The following is an 18,021-nucleotide window of genomic DNA, read 5'->3' on the forward strand; positions in this document are numbered from 1 at the left end:
GATGGCCTATAGCTGCGTTTTAAAAACGCAGCTACAAGTCTAAGCTTAAAGCCGCATTTTAAAAAATGCAGCTATAGATCTAGCCTATAATCACATTTTTAAATGCAGCCGAAAGCAGGTCTATAGCCGTGTTTTTTAAAACGTAGCTATAGGTCTCAGCCTATAGCCGCAGTTCCAAAAACGCGGCTCTAGGTCTCAACCTGTAGTCGCAGTTATAAAAATGTAGCTATAGAATTGCAGGAGCTATTGTCGCGCAGTATAAGCCGCATTTGTAAATGTGGCTATAGGAAACTCGACTATAGCTTATAGTTCCATTTTTGGGGTCTATAGCTGCGTTTTAGAAACGCGGCTATAGCCCTCGTTTCTTATAGTGCCAATAGCCTTCGGGCTGTATTTTAAGCCCAAAGTGGAGTCTCGGTCTTAGCTTCCCAAATATCATATTGGCAACAAAAAAGCCCCCCCCCCCCCCCCCCCCCCCCCCAACAAATGGTAATAACAATAGTAATTATATATACACATAGTTGTCAATATCTTACAATATGCGATACAGAGTGTGACTGACGAAGAATTCTAATAAACTTTTTGCGATATGCGATACATAGTTGTCAATATCTTAACAATAGTAATTTTAACTTTTTGCCACAATTCTAATAAACTTCTTTCTCATAATTGTGATGTGGCAGAGTGTGACTGACGAAGAATTCAAAAAATAAACAAAGAGATAAAACCAATTAAAAATCAAGTCAAATGGGAGGCCATGTTGGCCAACTAGGAATTATAATAAAATAATATCAGTAAAAGAATCTACTCTTTTTAGACATGCTGACTTTTCATTTTCGTCTTTGATTGTTGCCATACGCTACTATCATGGAATTTAACTATTATTAACACTTAGTATTGTTCAAAGCATGGCTGTCATGGCCGTGATGTTCCATGTTCCATTTTTTATATCACTTAGCTTGGCATATGGGTTTGCATTATACCAAAATAAAAGAACAGTGAAGGCGTCTGCTCTTGATAATAGCTTTTTATCATCAAACCAAGACACCAATCAGTTTTTAGTGTAGGCAAAAATTGAACCACAAATTTCTTATTCAACCGTTAAAGATTTTATCAATTGAGATAACTGGAATCCACTTCATTATAAATTTGATGAATTGTCATTTTAGTTTGCCAAGTTTGAATTTTGTAAGTGCTTTCATTTGAGTCCTTTTGTATATTACCATTTGAAAATTGACGTTAATTCTCTTAAAGCAACTTCATTTTAACATTTATAGAATTAAAAATGAATTGAATTGAATTTTTTAAAGGGTTTGGCTTACCTCTAGTAGTTTTTCAATTGGTCATGTTTTTTTATTTTTAATATACAATAGCAAGTGAAAGTGAATTTTATTCTCCACATTTTATTTAGTTAGTGGGTGATGTAACAGTTTCTTATTAAAATAAAAGGAGATTTTAGTTAAAAAAATATTGGAGGTAAGCCGAACCCCTTTTTTAAGTTAATAGTGTTTTTCAAATTGCAATGAATGGAATAATTAAAATGACAATATTTTCAAAGCTAACAATATTTCTATAAAAAAAATGCCAGTTTGAATTTAGGGGATTAAATCATGGGTGGTACCATATACTCTTTAGGGGTTCAAATGAACCCCCTAACTTCAATTCTTTTTAGGCGAAAACAATGTTTTGGTCCCTATATTTTGGGATCACAATCAATTTGGTCCTTACATTTTAAGAACAGTCAATTTGGTCTCTGTTATTTTCAACTTACAATCAATTTCGTCCCTGCTGTTAAATCACTAACGGAAAATGTCTACGTGGCAAACTGTTAACATAGTTGGTAGGTCTAATATTAAAAAATTAAATGAAATATTGACATGTCTTAATTTCAACAGCCAACTCAACGCTTAGTTGGCAAATAAAAGCCACATCGACACTTAAAAATACTTTTCTTTTATTGTACGAATTTCGTTCCATTCTTTATTTCAACCTTTAATATTCTTACAATTTTTTTAACCAATCTGAATTTTATTTTTATTTTCTCAATTTTATTTTTCCTTTTACAATTGCTAACAAAACAAAATTTCCTTTTAATTCCATTCTTGCAATTTCTTGGTAACCGAACACTAATCTAGTCCAAAAATCATAGACCCAGATTTACTACAACCAAATCGTCCAACACCACAAATCCACTACTAAGCTCAAATGCCCACTATGCCAGCTTGCAAGTGCATGTTAAAAATACCCATTTTGCAACTTAGATCACTCAACACAAACAAACCCAAAGTCAAGCCATTGTAGTGTAATGGAGACCCAAAGACTTAGACACAATGAGAAAGCTTTGAAAAGCAAACCCACATAGCCATTGAAGTGGAGGGGTCATCAAAGAAGAAGATAGCAACGCAAACTCTGAGCTCAAAAAACATACCCAATCCCTTTAGCTTTTCGAACCCAACCACAGAATGGTTCATCAACCAATCGCCTTCGAATGGCGTGGAGCTCAAAACCCATATTGAGACCACTGATCAAAGACGTCGGAGAAGTCGGGGTCGATCTGTGTAGAATCTGGATTTGGAGAAGCTGGGCCTAGTGGATCTGGATTTCGGGTTTTGTATGAATATGGGATTTGGCTTCTTTAGCCATGAATTAGAGAGAACAAAAGATTAATGAGAGAGAGATAAGCTTAGAGATGAGATGAAGGAAAATCAAGATAAAAGAAAAACGTAGGAAGGAAAAACAAGATAAGGTTAGATGGGATGTGGCATATTCTAATTTCTAAGGAAAGGAATTTGTACAATAAAAGAAAAAAAAAAATTTAAGCGTTGATGTGGCTTTTATTTGCCAACTAAGTACTAAGTTGGCCGTTGAAATTAAGACATGTCAGTATTTCATATAATTTTTTAATATTAGACCTGCCAACTATGTTAACAGTTTGCCACGTAGGCATTTTTCGTTGGTGATTTAATGGCAAAGACCAAATTGATTGTGACCCCAAAATGTAGGGATCAAAATAGTGTTTTTGCCTTCTTTTTAATAATAATAATAATAAGGAAATAGAGAGGGTTTTTACATGTGTGTGTATTCTTATCATTTCTTAATAACGTTTTATTGTAAAGCTAATGATTCAAGAAAAAAGAAGAAGTAAAGCCAATAATTATTCAAGCATTTGATTGATTTTTTCTTTTATAGGAGCATTTGATTGGTAAGTAGACACTTGGTGTATTATTTATGTATGATGAGTATGGTTAGGTAGGTTAATAATAAATACAGTGCCAGTGAGTTGAGTTATCTCATTTAGTTTAAAACATTTTTATAAAAACAATGACATATATATATATATATATATTTATTTATTTATTTATTTATTTATATATGTCATTGTTTTTATAAAAATATTAAGAAGAAGCTATAATCTTTATTAACCAACAATAGCCAAATAGGTGGATTACACCTAAAAGATGTGGTGGGACATCTTCCATCCACAATAGAAAACTTGTGACATAAATAGCATGTCTACAGAGTATATGGGCTACAGAGGTTATGGGCTACAAAGTTTCTCCCACGACAAACATGAGAAAATCTAATACAGTGGAAAGACTTTGTAAAAATTTTAGCATCCTGTATCAAGAGGCCAAAAGAGGCAAAAGAGGGAGTAACTTCTTTCAAAGAGTTAATAACCAACTCAGAATCCCCTTCAAGAACAGCTGAATCTATGCCCAGTTCATGAGCAAAATCCAAAGTTCTCACAACTGCCATCTCTTTGACTTCAACAATAGAGTAAGGAATAGCAATATTTTAAGAGAGCGAAGCAATAACCAAACCCCGATGGTCTCTAAAACCAAACCCCATGACAATGATTGTGTTTGGTTCGGTGTTGGGCTATCTAATACTCAGCTAAGGAGCAATGACAAATAGATAATGGCAACGGCATAAAAATAAAAATGCTATACAAACTTAAAAAAAAAAAAGAAAAAAAAAGTCACATCTACCCACATTGGCAATAAATAATCATAACTAAACTATCATGTAACGATTTCAAATTTTAAAACTTGTAAAAGAAATATGTAAAATTTTATGTATTTAAGATTTTTTTTTTCAATAACTTGATATATTCAATTTTTCATTTTATTAAATTTTGTTTAATTTAAGTTTCTTAATAACCCCTGAAAAAAAAAATTCCTATAGCCGCTATTGGATAAAATTGACAATTTACTAAACTTTGAGGATGTAAAATGCATTTCTATCAAAAAGATTTTGGAATTTTCCAACCCTCTATGACAACAATTTTTTTATTAATTAACATATCATAACATTTTTTATATTTTAATTGGTACCAAGGAGTAAACTATAAGGTTGAATTTATTCAATAATGAGTTGGCTTTATTCCGTGCCAAATTTGCTTGTAATTTAGCAATTAGATACCCTGTATTTAGGTGGGAATTATGTAAGGGTAGTGTATGTGAGAGTGTGAAGAAATCTCAATAAGTGTGCAATTCAAGGGAGTCTTGCGATTGGATCTCGCGACTGGCAAGTCGCCAGAATGGCACACGTGTGAAGCATGTAGGGGGAGCTGAAGGGTCATGCCACGTTGTAGCACTACAGGACAAAACTTCTAGTCTGTCCAGGTAGTTAGCTCGTCACTCGTTCTAGTCGCGAGATCGAGTCACCAGAATGCCCTGTTTGGTTGTAACTGACTCTTCACATTCCTTATACACCCTACTATAAATACCCTTATACCCACGAAATGTAGAGAGCTTCCAAAGAGAATTTTGAGAAGAGAAACCCTAGAGAAAAACAATATTGATTCATCCACAATCTTCATCTTTTAATTCTCCAAATTCCTCTACTCTCACCCTCTCCATTGACATATCCTTGAGAGGTACATTAGCCAAATCCTTATCTCACCATACCCATATCAGTGATGAGGTATTTTGGTGCTTGGGAAGTAGTTCAGAATGGACCAATTCATTTTGGTTGATGCAATGGGCTATTGCGGGATCCGCTAAGTTAGAAAAGACAAGGTTCAGTGTAACCCTGTTGGAGCAAGAAGCTTGGAGGGCTTAGGTGCACTGGGTAGATTGGGCTTGGAGGGTCTTCTCCTATTCATGTATCCCAACTTCATTCTCTAATGGATTATTGACCACTTAGAGGGCGATTGAGAGGGTTTTCGTTGAGTACTTCGGTTTCCTCTTCGATAACACATCGCCGTGTTATCTTTGTGTTTGCATCTTTCTTCCCTTTCTCTTTACCTTTTAATTACTGCTATGATTGTGATTAATTATGGTTTAGAGTGTGTTTCCTATTAATGCTTTTATGCTTATTTCATGGACTAACCTGGATTTAATTAAGTTTGTGTTTGTGTCTTGTGGCTTTGCAATTGGTTCTCTGCTGTGTGTCTGTTCTTGTGCAGATGTCTCACCGTTCCTCTCGTGGAAAAGAACCAGTGATTGATGGTCCATCATCCCCTGTTTCAAAACGAACCCGTCATTCGTCCCATGATTCAAACAGTGAGAGATTCAAGACTCCCCTCGATTCTCAGACTTTCTCCAACATTTTTGAAAAAGCTCCTACTGTGGTGGAACAGATTGTGAGATTTGATACCCTAGGAACGACCTTTATTCCTAGGATCTTTGAAGAAAAAGATTGGGTTGATCTATTTGGCAACTTCGAGGATCCAATTGATGAACTAGTTAAGGAGTTCTACTTTAATGCTAGATTCACTAGAGTTGAACTAAACTTCCTCCAGTGCAAGATATTCTTCAAATTCTTGGGCCAGATCATGACATTTCTTTTGAAGGCACGTCTATTGGAACTGCAAATTTTGCACCTGAATTGAAAACTCTTACTTTGATCATGTTCTTCAATCTTTATCCACTGTCCAACACTAGATTCATCAACCTTGGAAAAACCCAGTTCTTATGTGATCTCATCACTAGAGTTCCGATTGATATTTGTGCTCACATCTTCCAGACAATAGGGAAAACAGTAGCACAAACGGCAGCATGAACATGTCTTCCTTTTTGTTGTCTTCTCATGAAGATCATGGTACTTGAAGATGTTTGCCCACCAAAAGATGGAAAAATATTGGTTCGTCTTTGCCCAATATCCATGGTGTCTCTTCAAGCAAGCAAAAGTCACTCTTCCAAAGCACCTAAAAGTGAATCTTTCCCTCATTCCACTCCATCCGGTCATGACTTAGCCACTCACACTACGTCTAGGCATACCGAGACTACATCTCCTCTCACTCCTGAGCTACAGACGACTAGCACTTAACATGTACAATCTAGTTCTCAAGTTGACAGGTTGAGTACTTTGATTGAGGGTTTGCATCAACGTATTTCAAGATTTGAAACTGCTCTCTACTCCACCAACAATCAAGTTTAAATGCATCTCACGGCCATTGAGACACAGTTAGATGCTATTTAAAGCAAACTAGAGGAGAGCCTTTAGCTATTCATGACAAAAAAGGGGAGAGCAACTCAATGTATAGATTAGACGATAGCATATAGTAAGGGGGAGAGCAACACAAGAAGGAAAATGTGCATATTGAAAGGGGGAGTTGTGTGAGCTCAAAAGGAGGAAGCTGATTCATACACACACACACATACTTTTGGATAGTCTAACCATTGATTAGCTAGTCTAGTTTACAACTTATTTGTTAATAGTTCCTTTTATCTCTTGGATGGTTACATTGCTTCTGTTTAAAGCTTTTGGTACATTGGTTTAAATATTTTAGTTAATATTTAGTACTTTTTTTTGTACCTATGCTTTGTAGCTTAGTGCTTTCAGTTAATGGTATGAATTTTCTTTAGTACATCACTCTTGTGCCCTTGTTGGATTTTATATCCTTGATGCAATTACTTTGTGTTTTTGTATTGGTTGAGTGTTGGACATGCAAATGATACTTTGCATTGAGCTTATTAGCTTGCATGTTCGAATGTTCATTCCTTGTATGAATGATCATTGTGATCACTATTTATAGTGATTGTTCTTGTTTGGTCAAGCCATGCTTTATTGCTTTAATCTTTACCACTTGATCGCATTGTGCTTGCTCCATATGCATTTCAAGATTTCTGCTTACAATGATCGTCTTGTGTTGTTGTTTTCAAGAAATACTTGTTCGTATGGTTCAAGAGCTTCACAATTTCTAGAATAAGGATGTGAGAGAGTTTTGGCAACTGTTCCTAACTCACATGTTAAGTCTAGAATCTGTTTTAGGGTTTTGTCACGGAATAGCCAAAGGGGGAGATTGTAAGGTTGAATTAATTCAATCATGTGTTGGCTTTATTCTGTACCAAATTTGCTTGTAATTTAGCAATTAGATACCCTATATTTGGTGGAAATTATGTAAGGGTAATGTGTGAGAAAGTGTGAAGAAATCTCAAGAAGTGTGCAATTCAAGGGAGTCTCGTGATTGGATCTCGCGACTAGCTCGTGACTAGCAAGTCACCAGAATGGCACACGTGTGAGACATGCAGGGGGAGCTGAAGGGTCCAGGCCAGCTATAGCACTACAAGACAAAACTTCTAGTCTAGCCAGGCAGTTAACTCGCGACTCAAACTTGCGACTCGTTCCAGTCGCGAGGTCGAGTCACCAGAATGCCCTGTTTGATTGTAACTGACTCTTCACATTCCTCATACACCCTACTATAAATACCCTTATACCCATGAAATGTAAAGAGCTTCTAGAGAGAATTTTGAGAGAGAAATCCCGGAGAAAAACAAGATGGACTCATCCATAATCTTCATCTTTTGATTCTCCAAATTTCTCTACTCTCACCCTCTCCATTGACATATCCTTGAGAGGTACATTAGCCAAATCCTTATCTCACCATACGCATATCAGTGAGGGGGTATTTTGGTGCTTGGAAAGTAGTTTAGAAATGACCAATTCATTTTGGTTGATGCAACGGATTATTGTGGGATCCGGTAAGCTAAAGAAGACAAGATTCAACGTAACCCTGTTGAAGCAAGAAGTTTGGAGGGCTTAGGTGCATTGGGTAGATTAGGCTTAGAGGGTCTTCTGCTATTCATGTATCACAACTTCATTCTCTAATGGATTATTGACTGCTTGGAGGGCTGTGGAGAGGTTTTTCACCAAATACTTCGGTTTCCTCTTCGATAACATATCACCGTGTTATCTTTGTGTTTGCATCTTTCTTCTTTTTCTCTTTACCTTTTAATTACTATTGTGATTGTGATTAATTATGGTTTAGAGTGTGTTACCTATTTGGTTATAGCTTATATTTTATATTCCACACATATATTGTTTGATTATAAGCTTGTGTTGATAGTTTTGTATTTGGGGGTCTAAACATTCATAGGTGTTTTACACACTATTTGAACTTTCATAAATGAATGATCACAAATATATTTTAGGGCAACCTTGGCAATCATCGAAAGATTGAGTTTGATTCTAAAAGAAATCTCCAATGACTTCCAATTTTCTTGCTTCCAATTGGCAACAACTTGACAATTGACAAAGAAAGAAATTTATGTCTGCATATCTTGTAAATTACAGGTTCACAACATTTAATATTTTCTAGAAGAGCAAAAGTTAGGTACAATACTTAGGTGTTATTTCTTAGATTATTCTCTTAAAAATTTTGCTATGTGGCTTTTTTTTCATAGGATGAAAGTGTATTTTTAGTTAAATACAACTACATGGTTGAATCTTAAGAGAGAAACTTAAAAAACAATACTTAAGTATTGTACAGTTGTACTTAAGTTTTGTCCTTTCTCGAAAATGCATGTTTGGAAGTATAAATGACGACTTGCATTATGCTATTAGCTATCCAATGATCCATTATTTATTTATTAGTGTATTGTTTGTGTATATGTATGGTACAATTAAAAACAATCACAATTACACACATATATGAATTCAAACTATACTTGGTATATGCAGTAGCGACTGCAGGAATTTTTTCTAGGTAGTCAATAAGAAAATACATCTTGGGTAAGAAATGAATCTTACGGTCTATATGGTTTCATGGTTTCCTTCGTACAATGTAAACTATGAATTTTTAATTAGTCTATTTCAAATTTGTTAAGATCTGAATGACCTTTTTTAGATTTATGATGAAAATATCTTACTTTTGTTGTTGAACTTACAATTTCCCTAGATTTTTTATAAAATTGGCTTGTTGTTGGGGTTTTTTTTGTGTGTGATTAAAAAGACCAAAATATTGTTAAGAAAATCATATTTAAGCTTATTTCAAGTGGGTTAAAAAAAATTTAGGGTCAAGGTGTTCAAATTTTTATTTTAGGAGAGTCAAATAAAAAAATAAAAACAGTAGATATATTAAAACAAAATTGCCACCTCAGGGGGTTGAGTTTCTCTCTCTCTCTCTCTCTATTTATTTTATTTTATATATATATATATATATATACACACACACATGAGTTTACTCTTCTTCCTTCTTTTTTTTTTTTTTTTTTTTGGTTTATTGGGTTTTTTTTTTATAGTTTATTTATATTAGACTTTTCGTTTTTTACACAGTATTAACTTACCTAGATCAAAAATTAAAAAAACTTAGATAGGATGTGGCTCAAAATAAGATAACAATTGGAATTTAATTTAAAATTTAATTGAATTTTCTCTCAGTTTTGGGTTTAACTATATATATATATATATATATAATTTTTTATTTTTTTAAACGGGAGGTGTTTTCCAGACCTAATGGATAAAATAATTCATCAATCTCTATTTGTGGAAAAGTCAGATTTAAGAAGCCAAATGCATATCATGGCTCGAAACTAATTTGTATTCTTTAAACACTGAAATCAACTATAAGTTATTCACTTACAGGAATCTTTTACTCGCTGGGAGAGGGGGGAGTGCTTACTAAAAGTATGTAATGCATTTATATAGTTTAACAAACAAACATACACAGATGGAATAAAATAACTTTTAAGGGATGATAAAACAAGTTGTACTACACAATCCATTATCTTAAGCAATGTAGGACGATTACCATTTTTTTATATTGAGAAACAAACAAACACACAAAGAGGAAAAATGGTTTTCTTACGCCAAGGCACACCACAAAATCTACTCTAAAATCATGGTATTCCTTTTTTTCTTTTTCTTTTTTGTTTATTGGGCTTTTTTTATAGTTTATTTATATTAGACTTTTCGTCTTTTACACAGTATTAACTTACCTAGATCAAAAATTAAAAAAACTTAGATAGGACGTGGCTCAAAATAAGATAACAATTGGAATTTAATTTAAAATTTAATTGGATTTTCTCTCAGTTTTGGCTTTAACTATAACTGTATATATATATATATATATATATATAAAATTTTTTATTTTTTTAAACGGGAGGTGTTTTCCAGACCTAATGGATAAAATAATTCATCAATCTCTATTTGTGGAAAAGTCAGATTTAAGAAGCCAAATGCATATCATGGCTCGAAACTAATTTGTATTCTTTAAACACTGAAATCAACTATAAGTTATTCACTTACAGGAATCTTTTACTCGCTGGGAGAGGGGGGAGTGCTTACTAAAAGTATGTAATGCATTTATATAGTTTAAAAAACAAACATACACAGATGGAATAAAATAACTTTTAAGGGATGATGAAACAAGTTGTACTACACAATCCATTATCTTAAGCAATGTAGGATGATTACCATTTTTTTATATTGAGAAAACAAACAAACACACAAAGAGGAAAAATGGTTTTCTTACACCAAGGCACACCACAAACTCTACTCTAAAATCATAGTAACTTTTAAAGAAAAGTGGGTAAATTATTTTTTGGATTTAATTTTTATATATATACATTTGGCTTGGCCCGAAATTTTTTTTTTCTTTTGTGGCTCCGCCTATCTTCATGAAATGCTAAATATTTAAATGCACTTATCTATATGAATTATAACGAGACATTAGTTACTAATAACTACCCCAATGAAAAGGACAGTTTGCTTAACAACAAAGATTTTTATGTGCTGTCTTTAAATTATGTTCTAATGGCTAGATAAATGTAATAGCTAGATAATATAAGTTTCTGCAAACACAACACATTGCCAACTCAGATGCCTAGAAAAAAATCCATTGGATGATCGTGTATTTTAATAATAGACACACAGAACGCATGGAGATTGCTCACTCTCAAGAAATCCATGTTGTCTAATATAAATAGGAACTTCATATTCTTTCCCTCTTCATCCCTCTGTAGTCTTTTCTCTAATGATGATGGGTCGCTTTCAATTTTTGCTAGCATGCGCTTTAGCTCTACTAGCTTCTTCAATAACCTCCGCAGAAACAGTGGAGCATTTTTTCCATGTAACTAGCTTATCCATTTGAATGTTTTTCCATTTCTTGCTGTATTTTTCCTAGTAGTAAATGAGTGCAATGGGGTGGGGGAAAATGGTCTTTAGCTCCATCAGCATTACAATAAATTTAGGAACATATTATTTTCCACATCTAATTGTTGTAATTACTGCATGCTTAAAATGATGTCAGTTTTGTATTGAAGTTGAAGTGATGTTTCTATAATCACAACAAATATTTTAGCAGTTGTGAAAGAAAAAACTCTCTAGAATTACTTTTTGGTCTGTTGACTGACTTAATAGCTGCCCAGTTAACTTGGAATAGTCGTTAGTGTAAGCCTAGCCTTTAGAAATGCTATTCCTTTTGCTCTTTCTTTCTCACCAATCAACCTAGTTATGAGGGAAGTTGACTATTATCTCATGTGCCTATATTTGAGATGTAATTAACAGTACAGAATTTGAAGTACATCAAATTTTTGTTATTATAACAATTCTTAATTATTATTTTTGTTACAGGTGCAAAACCTAACTGTCCAACGGTTGTGCAATGAGCAAGTGGTAACTACAGTAAATGGAACCCTGCCTGGTCCTGTAATAAGCGTTCGAGAGGGTGATAACCTTGTGATCCACGTAGTCAATCAGTCTCCCTATAACATTACTATCCACTGGTAAATCCTTATTATGCTATACAACTAAAAGTCTGCTTAGCCATTGTCATTCTTTTTTTCTTTTTCTTTTTTGTATTTAATTATAAGGTAAAAAGAGGCTTCCATGCTTTCATTGGAAAACAATAAGAAATTAAAGTTATTTATTCTTATAAAAATAATAATAAAAAGTTATTTATGCATGTGTACAACTTGTTAATAAAAAGAATGAAATTAATCTGTTGAGAATGCCCCAAAATTTAAGGCTAAGACATGTAGTTGTTGTTGTTGATACGTGTATACTACTTTTTAAAAGAAAGAACCAGCCGTTGACATATTAGTATATAATTAAATAAAGGGTTATTTAGGAAATAGCATAAGTTTATGAATGCATGAAGCTATATTTTGTGAAACAATATAGGTAAATTATTATTGTGTCGCCATGGAAATTTTGATGCAGGCATGGAGTGTTTCAACTATTGAGTGGATGGGCAGACGGACCTTCATATGTAACTCAATGTCCCATACGTCCTTGCCAAACTTATGCTTACAGATTCAACATCACTGGACAAGAGGGGACTCTTTGGTGGCATGCTCATGTCTCGTGGCTCCGTGCAACTGTGTATGGAGCACTTATTATCAAACCAAGATTAGGAAAATCTTATCCATTTCTATCTCCTTACAAAGAATTTCCGATCTTATTGGGTATCAACTCCTAACACTCTTAGTTGTTTGATCATATAAATAATGGAAGAATAGAAATTTCTAACAAAGTAACAATGAAATATATCACCAAGACTATGGTGATGTTGAGGCAATGCATAGAAACACATACAACACTAGCCTAATTCCTAATGTAAATAAATAGCTAACGGTCCTTTAAATGTGATTGCAGGGGAGTATTGGGATGCTAATGTCGTTGATGTCGAGAACCAGGGTCTAGCAACAGGTGCCGCACCTAACATTTCTGATGCTTTCACAATCAATGGACAACCTGGTGATCTCTACCCTTGTTCTCAAACTGGTATGTAATAATCAATGACTGTGAATCTCTCTCTCACGAATCTCTTTTCACTGTCCAACTATTGGAATCTCCGACTTTAAGAGTAAATAATGAGTGTTTGTGAATTGTAAGTGTATCTCATTTTTTATTTTATAAATTTATATATTATTTGTGTGTGTGAGATACGGATTGTGTGCATTATTTATTTATTTATTGTTGTAATATTATTTGTGTGAATATGTGCATGTATAGTATAAATATAATATAACTTTATATAATTTAATAATTAGGAAATATAAAGGGTTTATTACATGTGTGTATATTATTATCATGTTATAATAACATTTTGTTATAAAGTTAGTGATTAAAAAAAAAATAATAAAGTCAGCAATTTTTCAAACATTTGATTGGTTAAGTAGACACATAATATATTATTTATATTTGTATGGATGGATGTGGCTATTTGATTCTATAATTAGTAGAATGCACATGGATTGAGTTTTGTCATTCAGTTTAAAATATTTTTATAAAAATAATAAAAAATAGATAATGAAAATTGCATAAAAATACAAAATGTTATACAACTTTACAAAATAAAAAGGTTACACCTACCCACATTGACAATAAATAATGAAAACTCATAATGATGTCAAAATATGAAAAATTGTAGAAGGAAATAATAAAATGTCATGTATTTGTGTGATTTTTTTTTTTTTTTTTTGGTTGGTAACTTGATACATTCAAGTTCTTTTTTATTAAATTTTGTTTAATTTAAGTTTCTTAATGACCTACCTGAAAAGAAATCCTGGATCCGCCTCTCACACACATTGAAGTTTAGCAAAAAAAAAAAAATCACACAGATCATCTTAATTTAAGTTTTATCCTTCCCCCATGACTTGTTGGTTAAATTTTCTTTAAGAAAGAGCAACTACACTTTTTGTCACAACTTGTTAAAATAGTTGAGTATATAAGAGTGGTGAATGGGAGCAATCATTTTCACATAAACATATCAATTTTTTTCCTCCATTCATAGTCAATCACTTCAGTATTGATAATAGTTTATGGAACAAAAATTGTGTTCACTTTCTCTTATTTTTAAGATGGTTCTTTTACAATTTTTTCAGGCACATATAAGCTTGAGGTGATCCAAGGAAAAACCTATATGTTACGCATCATTAACGCTGCACTCAATAACCAACTGTTTTTCAAAATAGCCAATCATAAAATGAAAGTTGTAGCAATTGATGCTGCTTACACCGCACCTTATGTCACTGATGTTATTGTCCTTTCTCCCGGCCAAACCACTGATGTTCTTTTCACCGCTGATCAACCTTTGGGTTCTTACTACATGGCCGCAAGACCCTACATTTCTGCCTCTGCCCCTTCCCCTTCCCAACGCATACCGTTCGATGACACAACCACAAGTGGCATCATTGTCTATCAGGATGCCAAGTCATCAGCAACTCCCATAATGCCAGCTCTACCAGCTTTCAATGACACACCCACAGCTTACAAGTTTTACTCCAATCTCACTGGCTCTCCACTTGGGCCCCATTGGGTCCCAGTGCCACGTCAGGTGGACGAGCACATGTTTATCACATTTGGGATAAATTTCGCAGCGTGTGGAGAAGGGGGTGCCACTTGTGCAGGTCCACCTCGATTGTCTGCGAGCATGAACAATGAATCATTTCAGCTCCCTAGTAAATTGTCAATGTTACAAGCATTCTATAGCAATAACAAGAAGGGGGTTTATACCACTGATTTTCCTGATAACCCTCCATTGGTGTTTGATTACACCAACCCGAGCAACGCTCTCAATCTGTCCATAATATTTGCACCAAAGTCTACCAAAGTAAAGACACTGAAGTACGGTTCAACGGTGGAGATTGTTCTTCAGAACACAGCCTTAATAGGAACAGAGTCTCATCCTATCCACTTTCATGGTTTCAACTTCCATGTTTTAGCACAGGGTTTTGGAAATTATGACTCCGAAAATGATCCCCGAAAGTTCAATTTCGTCAATCCACAAATGCGTAATACTATAGCCGTGCCAACTGGGGGTTGGACTGTTATCAGATTCACAGCAAATAATCCAGGTTATATTTCTATCTTGCCTCTTATTTTTTTCTCTTATATTATTATTATTATTATTATGTTTCACAAATTCAATGAATCTTAAATCTATAATTTCATCTTTAATAATATTATTAGATATGGAGAAGAAACTGTTATTCAAATTAGAAGTAACTGATATTTTTCTATTAACACTTCTTGCCGTGTAAGTTTGTAACTATCTGACTCAGGGGCGGCTTGATGTATTTGGGACTTAAGGCAAAAATTGATTATCTTGTTTTAGATGCAAAATTATTACTAATTAACATGAATTATGTAGAATTTTTTCTTTTTTTAGAAATTTTATAGACAAAAAATTTGACAAAATTTTTCATACTTGTTGATGTAGTAGATTGATAATGATAAGTAAAAGAGTGGTGTTAGTGGTAGACTTAAATGAGAACTAGTAAAAGTTTGCTAACTAAACTCTTATTATTATTCTCTTTTTATTTTTAGAAGTGCAACATTCACAATATTTTTTTACAACAAATCCTAGGTTTTAAGTTGCTTTTTGTTTTCTACTTGAAAATATTACTATAATTATTTTTTTGTCATCGGTAACAGACTGTAACAACTTGCTACTCAACATTAGTTATAAAAGTGTTCTGAAAAATATTGTGGACGTTGCAATTTTTCTCTATTTTTTATTAATTTTTCACTTGGTAAAAAATATTATTTTATTTATTGATTATAAATAACCCTATTGGTTAAAATATGGGGGCCTTTTTTTTACTTGGGGCCTTAGGCAACCGCATCTCTTGCTTCATCATTCAGCTCGCCCTGATTCTGACTTTTCTATGTAGTACAAAAGTTCACATGAACTTAAGGTACATAAAGAATCTTAGATGAGAAGGAGTTTCATGATGCATATAAATATAGTATGCAATTTAACAACCTCATTAATTATTTTTATTAAGGTGAAATAGAGTTAACACTCATGATGTTTGGGTTAATGCCAACTAGTTTCAAAACTTTTTTAAAATTGACAAACTTAGTCCATAATCACCATGAAAAAAAGAGGAGGAAAATGAGTAATGGTTTAGAGTTAAAGTTGGGCTTACTTTTTTTTTTTTTTTTTTTTTTTTTTTTTTTTTTTTTTTATGAGAGATAAAGTTGGGCTTACCGGTAAGTGATCAAGTTAGTTAGTTTTGAAAAGTTTTAGTTTTGAACCTACCTGGCATTAACTCAAACCTCAATTTAGCTGTATTTTACTCTATTTATTATGGCAGAAAAAGAAAAATTAAAGAACCCTGAAAATTGGAAAAACTACAACTATTGTTAACCGGAAAAAATAAAATAAAATCATTGTAAAAACAACATACACTTGGATTAGAAAATTAAGTCCATTCTTTGAAAACAAAAAAATAGTTATTCTAAATTTTTTTTTTCAAGCTCGGCAATATAATATCTAGTCATTTTGGTTAACAGTTTTGTTTCATTTTTTCACACGTTAATGATCGAGTTCTATAAGCGATTCTTTCAAATAAATACTCAAGAAAGTTGCAAATCTCATTTCTGATAATAGATCTTTTATACAGTTTAGTATTATTACAATGTCATTTACTTATGATAATTTAGACTGGTGGATTATATTATCTAAATTGGTATGTCACTCATATTATTAAAAACAAATCCAAGTTTAAGATTGAAGAAACATGTGGATCAAACTTAAAAAATTAGCTGCAACAAGAAAAACTTAAAAATTTATAAAAATAAGATTTTTTTTTGGTAACTGCATAATTAAATTAAAACTGTGTATCCGTAAGTTAGTTTTCTTTGACCGAGATTTAAACCAATCTTCTTAATTAGTTTGTCACTTATGTTTGATGAAAAAATGAAACACGCAGGTGTTTGGATGGTACATTGCCATCTGGACGTGCACTTGTCATTGGGTTTGGGCATGGCTTTTGAAGTTGAGAATGGACCCTATTCTACGCTGCCTCCACCGCCAAATGATCTACCCAAATGTTAATATTTCTTTCACGGTGTCACCGTTGTTAATGTTTTCTTATATTCTTTCATTCTCTATTTGTAATTTGGTTTTTCAAATTTCTCATGATTGGTTTGCAACAAACTTGTCACAAATTTTCTTTTTGGTTGATACCTTAAATTAGGGGAAGGGGATCAAACCCGCCCTCGCCGTTAAGGAGAATAAAAGGTGCCAACAATGACATTGGCATTTGTGATGAAGTTAATCATTAATCATTTCTTGTTCTATCCAGTTATTTATTTATTAATTGTATTAAATAATTATAGTCATTTTCGATTTCCTTGTCTTAATTTTTTTTTTTTTTTAAATTCGCCTTTTTATTTGTCTCCTCTCACTCAAATCTTGTGTTATAAAAGTCAAAGATCAAAATTCCCTTAAATCATATAAATGGTAGTGCTTTTTCTCAAAAATATATATATATGGTGGTGCTATGTGCACTACAATTTCACAACAAAATTTAGGTGGCAAACTGCTATTAATTCTTATCTAGACATTACTTTTTTACTTACCATTAATAACTTGTCACATAGGTTTTGTTGTAAAAATATTATTCTCGTAGTTTTATTCAATATATATTATATTAAAGTAGAAGCCCAAGCAAAATTCAAATTAAATTCAAATTAATTCTTAATTGTTCTCTAATTTTGCGCCATGTGTTTTATTTATTTTTCTTAATTTTGGTGCCAAGTAACACCATAATACACGATACGAAAGCCAAAATGAACACCTCACCCACCTTGGTAAAATCACCTTATCATCACTAATGTTGAATGTTTTCATGCTTAAAACGCAGCTTCCAACCTAGTATTACATTTAACTTTGAATCTTAATTGGGGTGGATCATGCAATTGTTAATTTATGGGGTGAGACTAGTTGTTAGTATTTTATAAATTGTCCACTAAATAACTTGGTATATTTGTTATGGGATCAATTCTAAATCTGTTGGAATTTGTTTCAATTCTTTTTAAGCTATTGGTTGGTATAGCTTC

The 18,021-nt window shown here is 32.9% G+C and overlaps 2 protein-coding genes across 2 annotated transcripts in view; both read left to right on the plus strand.

The window, feature by feature from the left end:
- Nucleotides 1-17,232, plus strand: part of LOC126692716 (laccase-7-like) — a 30,477-nt gene extending 13,245 nt beyond the window's left edge. Inside the window, exon 7 of the transcript XR_007645066.1 lies at nt 17,201-17,232. The gene's annotated coding sequence lies outside the window, so the exon portion shown is untranslated. The remainder of the gene's footprint in view (nt 1-17,200) is intronic.
- On the plus strand, nt 11,059-17,232 carry LOC126692715 (laccase-7-like). Its single transcript, XM_050388415.1, has 6 exons — nt 11,059-11,296; nt 11,800-11,951; nt 12,388-12,632; nt 12,823-12,951; nt 14,055-15,026; nt 16,890-17,232. Exons 1-6 carry the CDS (start codon nt 11,201-11,203, stop codon nt 17,012-17,014), a joined length of 1,719 nt encoding a protein of 572 aa, XP_050244372.1. The 5' UTR covers nt 11,059-11,200; the 3' UTR covers nt 17,015-17,232.
- Nucleotides 17,233-18,021: the final 789 nt, after the last annotated feature.

This window comes from Quercus robur, chromosome 7, assembly GCF_932294415.1.
Source record: "Quercus robur chromosome 7, dhQueRobu3.1, whole genome shotgun sequence".
NCBI lineage: Eukaryota > Viridiplantae > Streptophyta > Magnoliopsida > Fagales > Fagaceae > Quercus > Quercus robur.

Excerpts from the sequence above, each read along its gene's own strand:
- LOC126692715 (XM_050388415.1), top strand. The coding sequence starts at position 11,201 with ATGATGATGGGTCGCTTTCAATTTTTGCTAGCATGCGCTTTAGCTCTA. Across the intron at positions 11,297-11,799 it reads CAGTGGAGCATTTTTTCCAT|GTGCAAAACCTAACTGTCCA; the intron begins GTAACTAGCTTA and ends TTTTTGTTACAG. Across the intron at positions 11,952-12,387 it reads TATAACATTACTATCCACTG|GCATGGAGTGTTTCAACTAT; the intron begins GTAAATCCTTAT and ends ATTTTGATGCAG.